Genomic DNA, 18,362 nt, shown 5'->3' with positions numbered 1-18,362 from the left:
GTTCAGCAGATAAGGGTGCATGGCTGGGAAGAAGATGGATATTTTTTCTCCAGCTGGTGCTCTTATGTATACTTAGTTGGGGACTTACAGAAGCCTGACTGACACAAGTTCCTGGTCTAAAAATTTATCAGTGACAACACTGTATCCTGATTGTCTTAGTACCTTTGGCCTGCTATAACAAAAATACCATAGACTGAGTGGTTTATAAACAAAAGAAATTACTTCTTACAGTTCTGGAGGCTGGGAAGTCAGAAATCAAAGAGCCAATAGATTGGGTGTCTGGTGAGAGCCCAGTTCCTGGTTCACAGACAGCCATCTTCTCACTGTGTCCTCACATGGCAAAAGGGGTGAGGGAGCTCTCTGAGGCCTCTTCTATAAGGGCACTAATCCCAATTCATGAGGGCTCCCCCCATGACCTAATCACTTCCCAAAGGACCTACTTCCTAATACTATCACACTGGGAATTAGGTTTCAACATATGAATTTTATGTGGACACAAACATTCAGTCTATAGCACATAGCCTTTTTAATACAATCACCAAAAGAAAGCCATGATATGTAGCTGACGCTTCAACAACTCGGGGCTTAGTGGTGCCAATCTTTCCTGCAGTGGAAAATCCGAGTACAATTTATAGTTGGCCCTCTGTTCACGGATCCTCTGTATCCACAGGTTCAACCAACCTCAGATTGTACAGTACTGTAGTATTTACTGTGGGGGAAAAAAATCCACATATAACACAGGTTCAAACCTGTGTTATTCAAGGGTCAACTCTATGTTCTTCAATCAAAATGCAGGTGGTGTATTGGACTGACACTGCAGCATAGTGGTGGAAATCTGGACCAATCTGACTTATAGCCCCATTCCTTTTTGATAGGCAGCTAATTAATCTCTTTAAGCCTCATTGTCTTCATGTGTAAACTGTTTAAATCTGACAAAAGAAATCTCTTAGTGTTATTCCTTTCAAAAACTTCTCAATAAGCATTGTTTTAATTTGACTGATATCTTAGAATTAAAGTAATTATAACTTAAAAATTAGGTGAATTAGTTTCTCTTTTGTGTTATCTGTGGTAATTAATGTGAATAATTAATGTTGCCTTGAAAGTTACCTTGCATCATTATAAAAGATAAAAGCTGTAGAGTTTTGAAATTAAGATAATTATTGAAATAGGTAAAGCAAAACAAATGTATTAACATTTCTGCTGATGTTATGGTTATTGAATTAATATATTGCCTTTCTTTTTTTAGGCCCCTAAAACTTTGATCAATGTGATTTGTAAAAGTAAACATTTGCTACAAAGTGAAAGAGTTACTGGGTAGATTCAGTATGAAAAAGAAAACCTCAGACTTTGGCGTTTAAGTAGCTCTGCATATTTATTGCCATGTTCACAGATGTCATCGCAACAGATAAAGAAGAGATTGCCTTCAAAGACCTGGATGTGGCCATTCTTGTGGGCTCCATGCCAAGAAGGGATGGCATGGAGAGGAAAGATTTACTCAAAGCAAATGTGAAAATCTTCAAATGCCAGGGTGCAGCCTTGGACAAATATGCCAAGAAGTCAGTTAAGGTGACCAATGCAGTATTTTATTGGTTTTTTTATTATCAGCATTTGAAACTTCTGCTTTCAACATTTAAGTGAAAATGAAAGTATCTGCCTTTTTTTTTTTCCCAGTTCTGTGCGATGGTCAGTAAATACAGATACAGAGTTTTGTTCCATTAGCCCTCCCTTTCTAGGTTTTGTTCATATAGTATAGCAATCTGTATTCTGAGGGGCTCAAAAATATTCTGCCTATTACCATGACATGGAGATTTAATATTAGTTTGTAAACCTATAGAGAAGGCACAGAACTTTCTGGTGCCTTTTAGCTGTGTGGGACTATTTGTTCAGACATTTGGATTTGTGTTTGTGATTGTGAAGGGAGATGGCTATAAGCTGTGTCTGTTCTTAGTCACAGGAGGTAGGGGCTTCTGAATGCTCACTTTTTCTCAAGTCCAGAGGAATTTCGATATGTTCGTCTCTTGAGGAACTGAGTCAGTACGACTTCCTATTCTGTCTCTTTGTGCTCAACCTATTTATTTTGGTTTCTAAATTTGTGTTATTATTACAGTAAAGCCTCTTTTTACCAATTAAGTATCAGTTACCTAAAACTTAATTGTCATAGCAAAAGGGCTTGCTAGTTAGAGATTTTTCTGGTTTTGATACACTTCTTCCACCCAATTCTGAATTCAAAGAAAGGTAAAAGAAAATTTTATAAGGTTTTTTAATGTTGCCATTTATAATGTTCTATCTTTTATAGTACTTCATAGACACCTGAATTTTTGCTTTCTGCAGACTTTATTTCAAATAGTTAACTTTTATTTTCTGTAGTCATTAACAGAAAATAATAGAAATGAGTTGGGTAGAAATCCCCAGGTCTCTTAGTAAAAAAATTACAAGGTTGCTTGGAGTTGTAGTACTGCTTACATAGTAATTGCCTCTTAGCCAAAAGTGTCTTTCTTGGGGGAAATATACACCGACAGTGGAGTGGTTAGGGATAGCGGAGTATCATATCTACAGCTTGCTCTCAAATAGGCCAAAAAAAAAGACTAAGGGCAGTGTGTGTGTGTGTGTGTGTGTGTGTGCGCGCGCGCACGCATGCACGCACATGTGCACATGCACAGAAAGTGAAAGAGATGGGGCAAATTGGAGAATCTGGGTACAAGTAATGTGGGAGTTAGTCTTTGTAATATGCTTACAGCTTTTCTGTAAGTTTGATATAATTTCACAGTAAGTTTTTTATCATTTTATTAAAGATTTTTAAGACTTGTAAAACATGTTCATATATACGTTTTCCTATGCTGTATTGTAATTCACTGCATCCTATACCTACCCCCATCCAAAAAAAAAGAAAAAAGCCTGAAGTGCTTTCTACAGATTGATTCAATGGGTATGAAATGGTGGGACCTGGTATTTTAGCAACTAACCCAGTTAATTCTTAGGATTAGGCAAGACTGAGAAACACTTTTCATTCATAAGGGCAAATCATTGTCCTTCTCAAGTAGAATTTCTTTCTTGGACTACTTTTAAAAGAAGGAAAACTTTTATGATTGAATAGAACTCTTGAGATAGAGCCCTAGATTACTAGTTTTTTATGGCAACTAAATAAATGCTGTCTCTGTTTTGGCAGAAAACAAAATGACTTGTGTACATAACGGTGGTTTTAGTAAATGTTTTCAGTAGTCGCACCAAATACTAACAAGGGGGAAAAGTTATTAGAACGGAGGATAGAAACCTACTAGAAACTGCAATAATAACTATACATATTTAGCTTACACAAACTTGATACGAAGGCTATGTGTTACATGTCAGTCATATTCTAAGTTGGTTTAGTTAATCAGTTATGGTCTGTAGCTCTGCTGTGCCTCGCCTACATCCTAGGTTATTGTGGTGGGAAACCCGGCCAATACCAACTGCCTGACTGCCTCCAAGTCGGCACCGTCCATCCCCAAGGAGAACTTCAGTTGCTTGACTCGTTTGGATCACAACCGAGCTAAAGCTCAGGTAAGAAAGATGCCTTTTCAAATCTTATGAATGTTCAACTTTAAACCCTTTTTCTCTCACTTTTAAAGTAGCTGAATCATAGTTTGTGCTTTTTTCTTGTTGTTTTGTTTTAGTAGGAAGCTATTCCAATTTGTTAGGACATCTTTAAATCTATCTCTTAAAGCAGCTGAACTTCATACTTAATTTTCTCAACTATATTTCATTTCCTAACTTTAATTACATATCATTGCTAATGTCCTCTTAGTACAGTGGTTAAAAATTAGTCATAAGCATAGATAATTCACATGACGGCACACAAATTATTTTTGTCAGATGTATAGGAGATTATAATAGAAAAACTTGAGCTTTGTGTATTATATGTGGTTCTGCTTTTTTCCCTACTGCTAAGCATTCGAGCTTGATTTTAATTTTATATTTAATTTCATTTTCATTTTTATATCCTCATACTCTCCATGTTTCCATAAAATTTCTTAGTTTTCACTACTTAGTAGCTAAATTTTAATTGTTATCCAGTTTCCTTATCCCTTGGAGCCTTAGATAAATATGCTAAGCAGTCAGTGACCAGGGTATTAACAATACCTTTTTTTTAATTAGAGGCCATGCCACTCATCTGTGCTAGTTTCCTAGGCTTTCTCAGATCTAGACAATCCCAGTGCCCTTAGATGTCATGACAAAGTTCTAGTTCTTGGACATAACCTCTTTCCTTTTCCCTAGCGCCTTTCTGGCCATCCTCCTTATCCATAGCTCATCTGCTAGATAGGTCTATGAATTTAGTTCTTTTTCTTCTAGAGAAGACAACATTATTGAGCTTCAAGAAAACTATTTTTACCAAATGATGGTGTGAGGTCTAAGTTGAAAAACTGTTAGCAGATTCAGTGGGTCTATCACTTGGGGTGCATCACCAATGAACATACCAAGTACTTTCAGTCAAAGCAGAAGTGTTTATTCCTTGTGACAAGTAAGGAAACAGGTAGATGGCTCTCAAAGCACTGTCTTTCCAAATAGCCAGCTCAGGGACATTTTAAGCTAAGGGTACATGTATATTCATGAAAGGGTGAGTGTAATCTTCAGTGTAAAGGTGGAGTTCTAGATGCACTTGTGCAGTACAACATGCTCAAACATACATGCCTTGCATGTTCAAAAATGGCAGAAATTCCAGCCCTTGGGGTGGAGATTTTAGCATTAAAATGAGGCAAAGGTCACCCTAGGTTGACAAAATCCAGGTACCTAGTTGAGTGAAATCACAGGGGTCAGCAAAGGCTCATTCCTTAGGCTCCGCTGCAAAACATCTCAAGAATGTGTTTCAGGCTGATCTTTACCTTCCAAATAGGACAGAACAGGGAGTCTTTATAACTGATTTGTTATCTTTGCTGTGGTTACTTCTCATGCCTAATAACAGTTGTTTGTTCTTGCATTCTTTGTTCTTTCTAAAATCATTAATTACTGAGACCTATTCTTTGTTTCCACATGAAGACCTAGGAGGTCATAGTTCACCTTTCTCCCAATCTCCTTAGAACAGAAGGGTTCTGAAATTCACACTCTATTTCTTAACCTAAGCTTGTCTAGTGCGTGTTACAGTTTCTCTTATTGCCCAGTATTCTACTCCTGCAAGACATGACATACTCTAGTTTAACCCCATACCTTCCTTATTACTGTCTGGCTAACAGAACCACAGCTTTAAACTAAGAGCTTTCAGCTCTGGAGGGCCCAGTGAAGGAGAAAAGTATTTACATTTAAGTTTCTACACTAAGCTTTACATCTGACTTGTCATTTACTTCTCATAGTAGCCATATGAGATATCTGTTATTATTACTGTTTTACAGATAAGAAATGTGAAGCCCAGAAAGGTCAGGGAACCTGCTCAAAGTCACACAGCTAGTAAATGACGGAGTCAGTAAAAGGGTCTGCCTGACTCCAGACCCTCATGTGTGTTCTTACAAAATGGGATCAAGTGACCTAATCCATTCACTAGCTCTGTGACCCTGAGAAAGTATATTCAAGCTATAAAATGGGATAATAATTGAATCTACCTCAGATGGTAGTTATGTGAACTAAATGAGATAAGATCTATGTTAAGACCTTATCCTGGTGCCTGTCACATAGTAAAAACTCAGTAAAGGTTGGCTGCTATAGTTATTATTGATAATGATGATGATGATTAAGAGAGATACAACCAAGGTTTGAGAAGAGTCACACCTCAGAAATCTCTCAGTTAATTTAGAAGGTCTTTGGATAACAAGCTTAAATTGCAAATATTTCCTGAGAGGCTTTGGGCTGTGAGCTGGGTCTTTTTCCTTGTTATTTAGCCAGTGTCCAGGGGCTGGGAAGAAATGGGAGTTTGTTTGAATGCCTGGAGGCAGGAGATTGGGATACTGTAGAACAGTTATGAAGGAAAAGATTATCATCATAGTTGTTGCATCTGTGGACTCTGGATTACCAGATGGCAATTCACTTAGTTACAACAGGAAAAAAGAGGTAAAATGATGACACTGACAAATTTCCATCTTTGCTGTTTGACCTGAGGCCTTGGTGGAGGCAGGCATTGGAAAATTCTGCTTCCAGAAGTACAGCTAAATAATACTTTGTCCCAGTGCCTGCAACAGTTTTCCTTGCGGGGTGAAAGTCTGAGTGAGGAAAGAAGGAGCCATCTCATCATACTTTGACTTTGGCACGTGTTCCAGCATGCCAGTCTGGTACAGTGAATGCTGTTAGAAGTTTCCTCCTCCTGTAGAGGCTATTAACCCAGTGAGAAAAGTAACAAACCCAAAGATTAATTTTTCTTACATGAATGGATACTAGTCTTACATAATTTATTTTGGAAATCAGAGCTCCTAGCTACCTAGTAACTGTTTATCACCTGCAGAAATCCCCTGTGTATTTGCAGACCAGAGCTACGTATATTGTCTGCTGACCAGGTAATTTGGCAATGAAACCAGTTAGGTGGTATCAGAGAGAAGAAAATTACTAGAGCTGGAGAATGAATCAAAAACTGTTTAACAGATCTGTGTGACAGACGTGAAAGTGTCTGAAGGAGCAAGGAACTGCTAGCCTGGGTACATGGCAGTTTAGACTAGCTCTGACATGCATGATATTCTCAGAAACTATATATGCTGGGTGCAAAGTACTGGCCTTTGCTATCCAGACAGAAGTGGATTAGCTCAGGAGATTTAAAGAATAAGAGGTTGTGGCCAATAGGACACAGGAAGTAAGGGGAGCCTCCTGTAGGGAGGATAGGCCTGCAGGCAGTTTGTCCTCACTGTACTTTGGAGCAGCTGAAACTGACATTCAGCAGAGTTATGGTTTCTAAGTTCTTGATAATATACATCTTGGCTCACTTACCCCAGTATAAATATTCCTTTTTCTCAATGATGCCAGCTAAATATAAGTGAGGACAGTTCTTTGCAAGTCCTTTCAGGTCATGGCACCCACAGAAAATGGTACTCATTGCACAGCACACCACTCTACCCCAACCACTAAGCAGATCAGTAGCTGGGTGCCCCAGAAACCAACCATCCAAATAATTTGTGAAGACTGATATGGTAGTTAATAGTCCTAATACTTGCAGAACTCTAAATGAAGCAGGGTTTAGATCAGAAGTGATTTTAAATGTCAGGAACAAAGAATTTTAAGTTATTTTTTAAATCTATTTGAGGACTTAAGAAATGAGTCTCAACTTATTTTAAGGGTCAGTGAAAGTAAGCACAACTTGCTTCTTACTTGACTGAATAAATTACCGTGAAGATGAGTCAAGGCATTGCAAACATTTTAGGTAATGGCTTTTTTAATCTTCATTCCTTTTGGTTGGTTGGTTGTCATTTTGTTTTTTACTCTTTAATTTGGAATAATTATAGACTTAGAAGAAGTTGCAGAAATAGTACAGAGAATCCCATGTACCCATCACCCACTTCCCCCAGTGGTGACATCTTACATAACTATAGAGAATTATGAAAACTAGGAAATTGACTAAACTACACACAACTAACTAGCTTTACGCAGATTTCTGCAGTTTTTGTATATCTTTATGGATGATCCTATGACATTTAATCATATATAGAGATTACTATAACCACCATAGTTTCAAGAGACAGAACTGTACCATCACCCACAGAAGTCCTATTCATGTTGCCTCTTTATAGTTACACACTCCCTCTCCTTTCCTAAACTCTGACAGCCATTTATCTGTTTTCCAACTCTGTACTTTGGTCATTTGGAGAATGTTTTAAAAATAGAATTGTGCAGTAAGTAACCTTTTGACACTGTTTCCCCCCGCCACTGAGTTTAATGCCTTTAATATCCATCCACGTTGTTATATGTATCAGTAGTTCATTCCTTTGTATTGTTATTCCATTTATTTATTTAATTGTATGAATGTACCACAGTTGGTGTTGGAGGACGGAGGGAACAAAAAGTGCCCACCAAACTGAGAAGGTATTTTTGAGACCTTAAAATGAGGCAGGCAGCTCCATATAACCAATGGATCAGTTTATTATAGGGTGACTTACTCATAGGGTGGGATCAGGATCAGGTGGACAATGATCCAGAAGCATTTGCAGCTGCACTTAATACCGCAGAGGGACCACGGGGACGATTCTATAGGGTATGGGGGTAGGTGCTTTGAAACAGGACATGCATTTCTAAGTTAAGATTTATGAATGGATAACTAGTCTCGTGGGCGCCAGGAATATGTCAAGGAAGGTTTTCATCATTGTTTGGGGACCAGCAGAGCATAGAGGCTACCTGGTCCTAATGTTTATTGAACAGTATCTATTAACTACAAAGCCCTTGATGTGATTCACTTCACAGGTCAGTTTTAAAGGATAGAAGAAACTGTAAGAGCCCAAGATGGTATCAGTTATGCTAATAGCCATACTTTGTTTAACCATTCTTGAAGGACTTTTGAGCTGTTTCCAGTTTGGGGCTATTGGTATCCTTGTTTTTAAAATTTCTTTAAAATATCAGAGTGTATTCCCTTTGCTATATGGTGAATACACAACCAGAGCTTTGATGCAGTGCTGCTGTTATTTATGTGTGCAAAAGCTGTGGATTCCGGTACAACTATTTCTTTCTCTCATTCTTATTTTAACATAAAGGAAAGAAAAGTCACCCTAATACATCAGCTTTTTAAAATTTTTTCCCAAAACCTTCTCTTCTAGATCATTATAAATTCTGCTATCTAATTAGGAACAAATTACAGGCATACATTAGAGATATTGTGGGCTTAGTTCCAGGCTACTGCAATAAAGCAAATATCATAATAAAGCAAGTCAATGAATTTTTTGGTTTCCCAGTGCATATAAAAGTTGTATTTGTATTGTAGTCTATTAAGTATGCAATAGCATTATGTCTAAAAATTATATACATACCTTAATTTAAAAAGGCTTTATTGCTAAAAGAAAAACAAATGCTAACCATCATCTGAGGTTTCAGCAAGTCCTAATCTTTTTGCTGACCGGGGTGGGGGGGGGTCTTGCCTCCATGGTGATGCTGTTGACTGATTAGGGTGGTGGTTGCTGAAGGCTGGGGTGCCTGTGGCAATTTCTTAAAATGAGACCACAGTGAAGTTCACCATATTGATTGACTCTTCCTTTCACAAATGATTTCTCTGTACCATACAATGCTGTGTGATAGCATCTTACCCAGAGTAGAACTAATTTCAAAATTGGGAGTTAAACCTCTCAAACCCTGCCACTGCTTTATCAACTAAGTTTATATAATATTCTAAATCCTTTCTTGTCATTTCAACAATCTTCACCGCATCTTCACTGGGAGTAGTTTCCATCTCAAGAAACTACTTTCTTCACTCATCGTAAGAAGCAACTCCTCATGCATTAAAGTTTTATCATGAGATTGCAGCAATTCAGTCCCATATTCAAGCTCCACTTCTAATTCTAGTTCTCTTGCTATTTCCACCGTATCTGCAGTTACTTCCTCCAATGCATGTTGGCAGTTTGCCCTCTTCCCAGGAATCACAGATGTTCTTAATGGCATCTCAAATGATGAATCTTTTCCAGAAGGTTTTCAATTGACTTTGCCCAGATCCATAAGAGGAATCACTATCTCTGGAAGCTATTAGCTTTATGCAATGTATTTCTTAAATCGTAAGACTTGAAAGTCAAAATGAGTCCTTGGTCCATGGGCTGAAGAATGGATGTGTTAGCAGGCACATAATCCACCAGAGCTCTTGGTGACCAGGTGCATGGTCAATGAGCAGTAATCTTTTGAAGGGAATCTTTGTTTCTGAGCACTGGGTTTCAACAGTGAATATTTCAACAGGTTTAAAATATTCAGCAAACCATGCTGTCAACAGATATGGTGTCATCCAGGGTTTGTTGTGCCATTGATGGAACTCAGGCAGAGTAGATTTAGCAGAATTCTTAACGGCCCTAGAATTCTCAGAATGGTAAATGAGCCTTGGCTTCAGCTAAAAGTCATCAGCTGCGTTAGCCCCTAACAAGAGAGTCAGCCTGTCCTTTGAAGTTTTGAAGCCTTGAAGCCAGGCATTGACTTCTCCCGCATAGCTTTGAAGATCCTAGATGACATCTTCTTCCAATAGAAGGGTGTTCATCTACATTGAAAATCTGTTACTTGGTGTAGTCACCTTCATTAATTATCTTAGCTAGATCTTCTACATAACTTGCTGCAGCCTCTATATCAGTACTTGCTGCTTCACCTTGCACTTTTATGTTGTGAAGACAGTATCTCTCCTTAAACCTCATGAACCAACCTCTGCTAGCTTCAAACTTTTCTTCTGTAGCTTCCTCACCTCTCTCAACCTTCACAGAATTGAAGGGAGTTAGAGTCTTGCTCTGGATTAGGCTTTGGCTTAAGGGAATGTTGTGGCTAGTTTGATCATTGTGGCTGGTTTGATCATCTATCCGGACCATTAAAACTTTCTCCATATCAGCAATAAGGCTGTTTCACTTTCTTATCATTCGTGTGTTCACTGGAGTAGTACTTTTTATTTCTTTCAAGAACTTTTCCTTTGCATCACAACTTGGCTGTTTGGCCTAGCTTTCAGCTTATCTTGCTTTCAGCCTTCCTCACTAAACTTAATTATTTCTAGCTTTTGATATAAAGTGAGGGATGTGCAACTCTTCCATTCATTTGAAGACTTAGAGGCCACTGTAGGATTATTAATTGGCCTAAATTTAGTATTGTTTGTGTCTCAGGGAATAGGGAGACCCAAAGGAGAGGGAGAAAGAAAGGGGAACAGCTAGATGGTGGAGCAGTCAGAACACACACAACGTTTATTGATAAGTTCACTGTTATATGTGAGCAGGGTTCATGGCACCCCAAGACAATTACAATAGTAACATCAAGGGTCATTGATCACAGATCACCATAACAAATATAATAATAATGAAAAAGTTTGAAATACTGTGAAAATTACCAAAATGTGACACAGAGACATGAAGTGAGCAAATGCTGTTGGAAAAGTGATGCTGGTAGACTTGCTCAACACAAGGTTGCCACAAACCTTCAATTTGCAAAAACACAGTATCTGTGAAGTGCAATAAAGTGAAGCACAATAAGAGGAGGTATGCCTGTATACATCCAACTAACCATAATTTCTTTTCCTCACATTACCTTATCAAGTGATTAACAAAGTAAGCAAGCTGATTTTATTTAGATCTTTCAAAACATAATTTAACCCTTTCTGGTACCACTGTACTATAAAACATAGTTGATGTTCATGTGACTACAAGGCATGCAGGATCCTGAAGTGCTTTCTGAACCTACAGCTAGAGGTTGTTACTTCTGTTACAATTTTAGTATTATATATATTTTTTTTTTTATATTTTTTTTTTTTAAATTTTTTTTTTTTTTTTTTTTTTTTTTTTTTTTTTTTTTGCGGTACACGGGCCTCTCGCTGCAGCGGCCTCTCCCGTTGCAGAGCACAGGCTCCGGACGCGCAGGCTCAGTGGCCATGGCTCACGGGCCCAGCCGCTCCACAGCATGTGGGATCTTCCTGGACCAGGGCACGAACCCGTGTCCCCTGCATCGGAAGGCGGACGCTCAACCACTGCGCCACCAGGGAAGCCCCAGAGGCTTTTTATCTTAAGGACATTTGTCAAACGGGTCACAATTTGAAATTAAAAAAAAAAATTTGTCAGAGTAATATATTTGTTTTCTATTGAACTAGATTGCTCTTAAACTTGGTGTGATTTCTGATGATGTAAAGAATGTCATCATCTGGGGAAACCATTCCTCAACTCAGTATCCAGATGTCAACCATGCCAAGGTGAAACTGCAAGGAAAGGAAGTTGGTGTTTATGAAGCTCTGAAAGATGACAGCTGGCTCAAGGGAGAATTCATCACGGTGAGAAAAATCCGGGGGCTCTCTTCACAGCCAAGCATCAAGAACTCTTGAGAGACACACCACATTACTGACCTGAGTGTGTCCCCAAGGGGTGGTGGGAGGAAACTCAGGGACAGCAGGCCTTTGATGAGTGCATATTTTCTTTGGGGGTCATACTAAGGCAGTCATAATCCAGTCTGATCTATTGTGTAGCAGTCAAGATTGATTGTTAAAGTGGGAAAAACTAGATACCCTCTAGTCATCCAGCTATCTTATAGAGATCTGTTTCTTTGTATGAATTGTGGTAAAACTTTCTGTGCAGGTATATAGTTTTCACTTTTCAGGAAGACTGGTGCTTCTAAGTGAAATGGGTTAGTAAGGTCAACATGGGGTAGGTGAGTGATTTTGGAGGGGACATATTAAGCTATGGTTTCAGCCTTTCACCCCAGGAATAACACTGCTGTCTCTGCCTGCCCTACCCAGACTGTGCAGCAGCGTGGTGCTGCTGTCATCAAGGCTCGAAAACTGTCCAGTGCAATGTCTGCTGCAAAAGCCATCTGTGACCATGTCAGAGACATCTGGTTTGGAACCCCAGAGGTGAGAACTCAGTGAACTGCACAGGCCACTCTTTTATTTTTGTCCTTTAATGCTATAACGGAAAAAAAAAAAAACATAGCCTTGCAGTCAGGCCAGTTAGGTTCATATTCCACCTCAGCTGCTGACTAGCTGAGTAACCTTGGGAAAGTTGCATAACCTTTCTGAGCTGTTTTATCATCTTTTACATGGCATCTAACTCACAGCATTGTGAGGGTAATGAGATGAAATATGGAAAGCACCTAGCACACATAGTAGAGGTGACTTTTTTTCCCTCTTAAAACCTATATTGGGCCTAAAACTTTTAGAGGAAAACATAGGCAGAACACTCTGTGACAGAAATCACAGCAAGATCCTTTTTGACCCACCTCCTAGAGAAATGGAAATAAAAACAAAAATAAACAAATTTAAAACTTTTTTGCACAGCAAAGGAAACCATAAACAAGACGAAAAGACAACCCTCAAAATGGGAGAAAATATTTGCAAAAGAAGCAACTAACAAAGGATTAACCTCCAAAATATACAAGCAGCTCATGCAGCTCAATATCAAAAAAAACAAACAACCCAATCCAAAAATGGGCAGATGACCTAACTAGACATTTCTCCAGAGAAGATATACAGATTGCCAACAAACACATGAAAGAATGCTCAACCTCACTAATCATTAGAGAAATGCAAATCAAAACTACAATGAGGTATCACCTCACACCACTCAGAATGGCCATCATCAAAAAATCTACGAACAATAAATGCTGGAGAGGGTGTAGAGAAAAGGGAACCCTCTTGCACTGTTGGTGGGAAAGTGAATTGATACAGCCACTATGGAGAACAGTATGGAGGTTCCTTAAAAAACTAAAAATAGAACTACCATATGATCCAGTAATCCCACTACTGGACATATACCCTTAGAAAACCATAATTCAAAGAGTCATGTACCACAACGTTCATTGCAGCTCTACTTACAATAGCTAGGACATGGTAGCAACCTAAGTGTCCATCAGCGGATGAATGGATAAAGAAGATGTAGCACATATATAAAATGGAATATTACTCAGCCATAAAAAGAAACAAAATTGAGTTATTTGTAGTGAGGTGGATGGACCTAGAGTCTGTCATACAGAGTGAAGTAAGTCAGAAAGAGAAAAACAAATACCATATGCTAACAGATATATATGGAATCTAAAAAAAAATGGTTCTGAAGAACCTAGGGGCAGGACAGGAATAAAGATGCAGACGTAGAGAATGGACTTGAGGACACGGGGAGGGGGAAGCATAAGTTGAGATGAACTGAGAGAGTAACATTGACATATATACACTACCAAATGTAAAATAGATAGCTAGTGGGAAGCAGCTGCATAGCACAGTGAGATCAGCTCAGTGCTCTGTGACCACCTAGAGGGATGGCATAAGGAGGGTGGGGAGGGAGACGCAAGAGAGAGGGGATATGGGGATATACGTATGCATGTAGCTGATTCACTTTGTTATAAAGCAGAAACTAACACAACATTTTAAAGCTATTATACTCCAATAAAGATGTTAAAAAAATAAAAAACCGGGGCTTCCCTGGTGGCACAGTGGTTGAGAGTCCACCTGCTGATGCAGGGGATATGGGTTCATGCCCCAGTCTGGAAGGATCCCACATGCCACAGCGGCTGGGCCCGTAAGCCATGGCCGCTGAGCCTGCGCGTCCGGAGCCTGTGCTCTGCAGTAGGAGAGGCCACAACAGTGAGAGGCCCGTGTACCACAAAAATAAATTAATCAAAAGAAAAAAAAAACACCTATATAGGGCCATGGCTTCCTCATTTATAAAATGAGAGTTATGTTTCTCTAGCCTACTTCACACATAGATTAGAAGAGTGGAACAAGATAATAACCGTGAAAGTTGCCTGATTGTGGAAGTAAGTGCCTGATAATGGTTCCTTACACGGTAATGAAGTTATGCACATAGTAAGAACGTGTCACCTGGTTTAATTTTGTTAGTTCATGTGTCAGTTGGTATGTAAACTAATCCCTTAGCACCAGGAGAATGTAAAACATTGTTATTTGTTATTTTCAGGGAGAGTTTGTTTCCATGGGCATCATCTCTGATGGTAACTCCTACGGTATTCCTGATGATCTGCTTTACTCATTCCCTGTTACAATCAAGGTAAGGTATTTTGGGTTATTTTCCTCTGTCCTCTACTGGGAAAGCAGTTGTGTGTTTTTATTAATAATGGTATAATTTAGTCTAGAAAGTTGTTCCTTTACTAAATTAGACATTTTTCTCAGCTTTAAAATCATGTGAAGCACAACTTCAGGTCACTAAAATGTTGAAATTAATCTGGAAGGCAAGTTGAAACTCTCCCCACTAGACACATTTTGTTATTAAGCTTCTAATGTTGGATATCTACAAATATTCTATTACTTCTAAATGAAGCAATGGTTCTAAGTATTGTTGCTCTGTATTATAACTGTACTAAAGTCAGTCTTTTTTATGTTTGCTGATTAAAGCCTCATTTAAAGATTGTTTTCTAGATTCAATGAGTTTCAGATTCAAGTGTTAAGTTTTCATCAGAATTATCTGTTAAGATCTGGATTTTGATTTGCTTCTTTAGAATCACACTTTAAAACATACTTCTCTAGATTTAAGTTCAAACTAAGTTGTTGCTTGCTGGAACATCAATTCTAGTTTAATGATAAATCTCTTGGGACTTCCCTGGTGGTTCAATGGTTAAGACATCACCTTCCAGTGCAGGGGGTGTGGGTTGGATCCCAGCTCGGGGAGCTAAGATCCCACATGCCTCACAACCAAAAAACCAAAGCATAAAATAGAAGCAATATTGTAAAAAATTCAATAAAGACTTTAAAAGTGGTCCACATCAAAAAAATCTTAAAAAAAATTATAAATCTCTTATTTGCAATTATTTTCAAACAGGATAAGACCTGGAAGGTTGTTGAAGGTCTCCCTATTAATGATTTCTCACGTGAGAAGATGGATCTTACTGCAAAGGAACTGGCAGAAGAAAAAGAAACTGCGTTTGAATTTCTTGCCTCTGCCTGACTAGACAATCATTTCTGTGTTACTAAATGTCCCAAAGCTGAAGAATCTAAATGTCGTCTTTGACTCTAGCACCAAATAAAATAATGCTATACTTAAATTACGTGTGGAAAAACAACACACTTTAAAGATTGTGTGCTTCCTGGTACAGATTTGTGACAGTTCATCATCATGCTGTTAGTGCTGCATTCTAAAATAAACATATATTCAAATGAAGATGATTCAGACTCTAATTTCTAGATAATATTTTGTTTCTACTCAGAAAACAATCTTGCATGTTTCCCAGCTTGCCTAAGGGGTTATGATTTTTTTAAAAAACACAGAGAAAGTAAAGATAGAAAAGATAGAAAATGTTACAAGGTAAAACATAATTCTCTCATATTTAAATAGGATAGGAAAATCCACCTCGTGAATCAGTCTACTCCGGAATATAATTTTAAACATTACATACATTAGGCAATTAAACACATCATATACTTTAAATCTTAATTTATGCTTTGTGGATAATTTGCTTTTAACATTAGCTGTTAAATAGGCTGCAGATAATACTCTGTTAACAGTTTAATGACATTGATGATATTAGAACCATCATTTTTATGACAGAAGAGAAAGGTAGTTAGTCTTCCCTTGAGGTATTCCTCTATAGCAGACAAGGATTCATTTACACTCCATAACTGGTAAATGCCACTGAAATTTATGCTAGTAGGAATATTCTTAATCTAAGTGTATTACTGGAAACATGCTGTTGTTCGAGAAAACTAGCCTTTTATTTCCAAAATCCATGAGGATAGGAGACATCTATCTTTTCATCCTTGTTGTTAACTCTGTACATAAAAGATAATATAAATCTCTCAGGGCCTAATACAGTGTTCATGGGTGCCCAAATATGTGGCTGGGTTTGTTACTTAAAATCACTTATATTGGGGCTTCCCTGGTGGTGCAGTGGTTAAGAATCCGCCTGCCAATGCAGGGGATACAGGTTCAAGCCCCGGTCTGAGAAGATCCCACATGCCGCAGAGCAACTAAGCCCATGCACCACAACTACTGAGCCTGTGCTGTAGAGCCTGCAAGCCACAGCTACTGAGCCCACGTGCCACAACTACTGAAGCCCGCGCACCTAGAGCCCGTGCTCCACAACAAGAGAAGCCACTGCAATGAGAAGCCCGCGCACCACAACGAAGAGTAGCCCCTGCTCGCCACAACTAGAGAAAGCCTGTGTGCAGGAACGAAGACCCAATGCAGCCAAAAATAAATAAATAAATGTATTTATTTTTAAAAAGTTACCTATATCATGATCTCAGTATTTCATATGTAGAAAAGAAAAAAGCGAGTGAAAAATGCTTTTAGAATTGTTATTAGATATATAAAAATTTTCATATAGAATTTTTAAAAATTTATACAAGGAAAGTACGAATGTGGCAAACACACCCTTCTGTACTCTACATGTGACACTGGGATTGGGACTCTGCAAACATTTCTTTACCAGCTGCTCCTTGTTAAAATCTGACCATAAAGGGTACTAGAGGGAGACTAGAAGGCTGAGGAAGAAGGAAAGACATGCTCCTGCTCCTCCATGTTGTCTTTCTCTAGCATTACCTTCTCTTGACTTTATAGAGAAGCCAGAAAAGAACACAAATGAGTCAAACATATCTTTAAAACAGCAGTTAAGTGGAAGCACAAAGACAAAATTATTTCATGTGGAATTAAAAAGAAAATGTTACATGAAGTGTGTGAGTATAAAAGTTATAAGAGCTAGGAGACACAACTGGAAGATATGGTATAAAGAAAATTAAATTTATTCAATAATGTGTTCACCTATATTTTATTGTCCATATTTTTAAAATTTATTTATTTATTTATTTTTGGCTGCATTGGGTCTTTGTTGTGCACGGGCTTTCTCTAGTTGCGGCGAGTGGGGGCTACTCTTGATTGTGCGCGGCCTTCTCATTGCGGTGGCTTCTTTTGTTGCGGAGTGCAGGCTCTAGGCGTGCGGGCTTCAGTAGTTGTGGCACGTGGGCTCAGTAGCTGTGGCTCATGGGCTCTAGAGCACAGGCTCAGTAGTTGTGGCGCACAGGCTTAGCTGTTCCGCAGCATGTGGGATCTTCCCGGACCAGGGCTCAAGCCCGTGTCCCCTGCGTTGGCAGGCGGATTCTTAACCACTGTGCCACCAGGGAAGCTCTATCTCCATTTTTATATACTGGCCTATTATTTGATTCTGTAAATTAACCTCACCCAACTCCTTAAAATCAGGGATGACATAAACATAAATGAAATGACAGTACATTTGAGAGAGAGCTGGTAGATACAGATTGAGAGATTTTTCTGTAGACACAATTTCTCACCAACTGTGCTTTTGAAGCGTAGCTTTGTGTTTAATAGATTCACCTTGTGAAATGCAGTATTCTTTATGCTATTCACTTCTGTCACCATAACTAAGAAAATAAAGCATTTTATTGCCTCCTCTCTTCATGGACAGAGTCCAGGCCCAGGAAATTGTGCCCTTAAGAAGCATGATAATTTGTGAAGAGCCCATGCCTTTCATAATCATTTTACTAGAACTTGACGAAATTCACATGGGTGAAGTATAGAGCAAAAGACAGTACATGTTAAACAGATAATGTTGGATTTAAAAACTTTCTAGAAAAGTTACAATCTGAATAAAATAAACGTTAGGAGAGAATTGTCCTCTAAACATCCTTATACTGGTAACGTTTCCTAAACAACAAAGAAAGATGGTCAGCAAAAACTTTTTTAAAAAAATAAAAAAACAATGGATTGTTTTTACTTATAAGAAACCATAGGGGCGGTGGAAAGATGGCGGAGGAGTAAGACGCGGAGATCACCTTCCTCCCCACAAATACACCAGAAATACATCTACATGTGGAACAACTC

The 18,362-nt window shown here is 38.5% G+C and overlaps 1 protein-coding gene across 3 annotated transcripts in view; it reads left to right on the top strand.

The window, feature by feature from the left end:
* MDH1 (malate dehydrogenase 1) overlaps positions 1-15,686 on the top strand; it is a 23,677-nt gene extending 7,991 nt beyond the window's left edge. For all 3 annotated transcript variants that reach the window (XM_007464120.1, XM_007464122.1, XM_007464121.1), the window contains 6 exons: positions 1,391-1,566; positions 3,418-3,540; positions 11,684-11,860; positions 12,323-12,436; positions 14,490-14,579; positions 15,348-15,686. In XM_007464120.1, the coding sequence (XP_007464182.1) occupies positions 1,391-1,566; positions 3,418-3,540; positions 11,684-11,860; positions 12,323-12,436; positions 14,490-14,579; positions 15,348-15,473 (806 nt within the window). In that variant the 3' untranslated portion in view covers positions 15,474-15,686. The remainder of the gene's footprint in view (positions 1-1,390; positions 1,567-3,417; positions 3,541-11,683; positions 11,861-12,322; positions 12,437-14,489; positions 14,580-15,347) is intronic.
* The last annotated feature ends 2,676 nt before the right edge of the window (positions 15,687-18,362 follow it).

Source organism: Lipotes vexillifer, unplaced genomic scaffold (assembly GCF_000442215.2).
Source record: "Lipotes vexillifer unplaced genomic scaffold, Lipotes_vexillifer_v1.1 scaffold311, whole genome shotgun sequence".
NCBI classification, from domain to species: domain Eukaryota; kingdom Metazoa; phylum Chordata; class Mammalia; order Artiodactyla; family Lipotidae; genus Lipotes; species Lipotes vexillifer.
The sequence above is the reverse complement of the archived record's forward strand: the minus strand, read 5'-3'. Positions and strand labels throughout refer to the sequence as shown.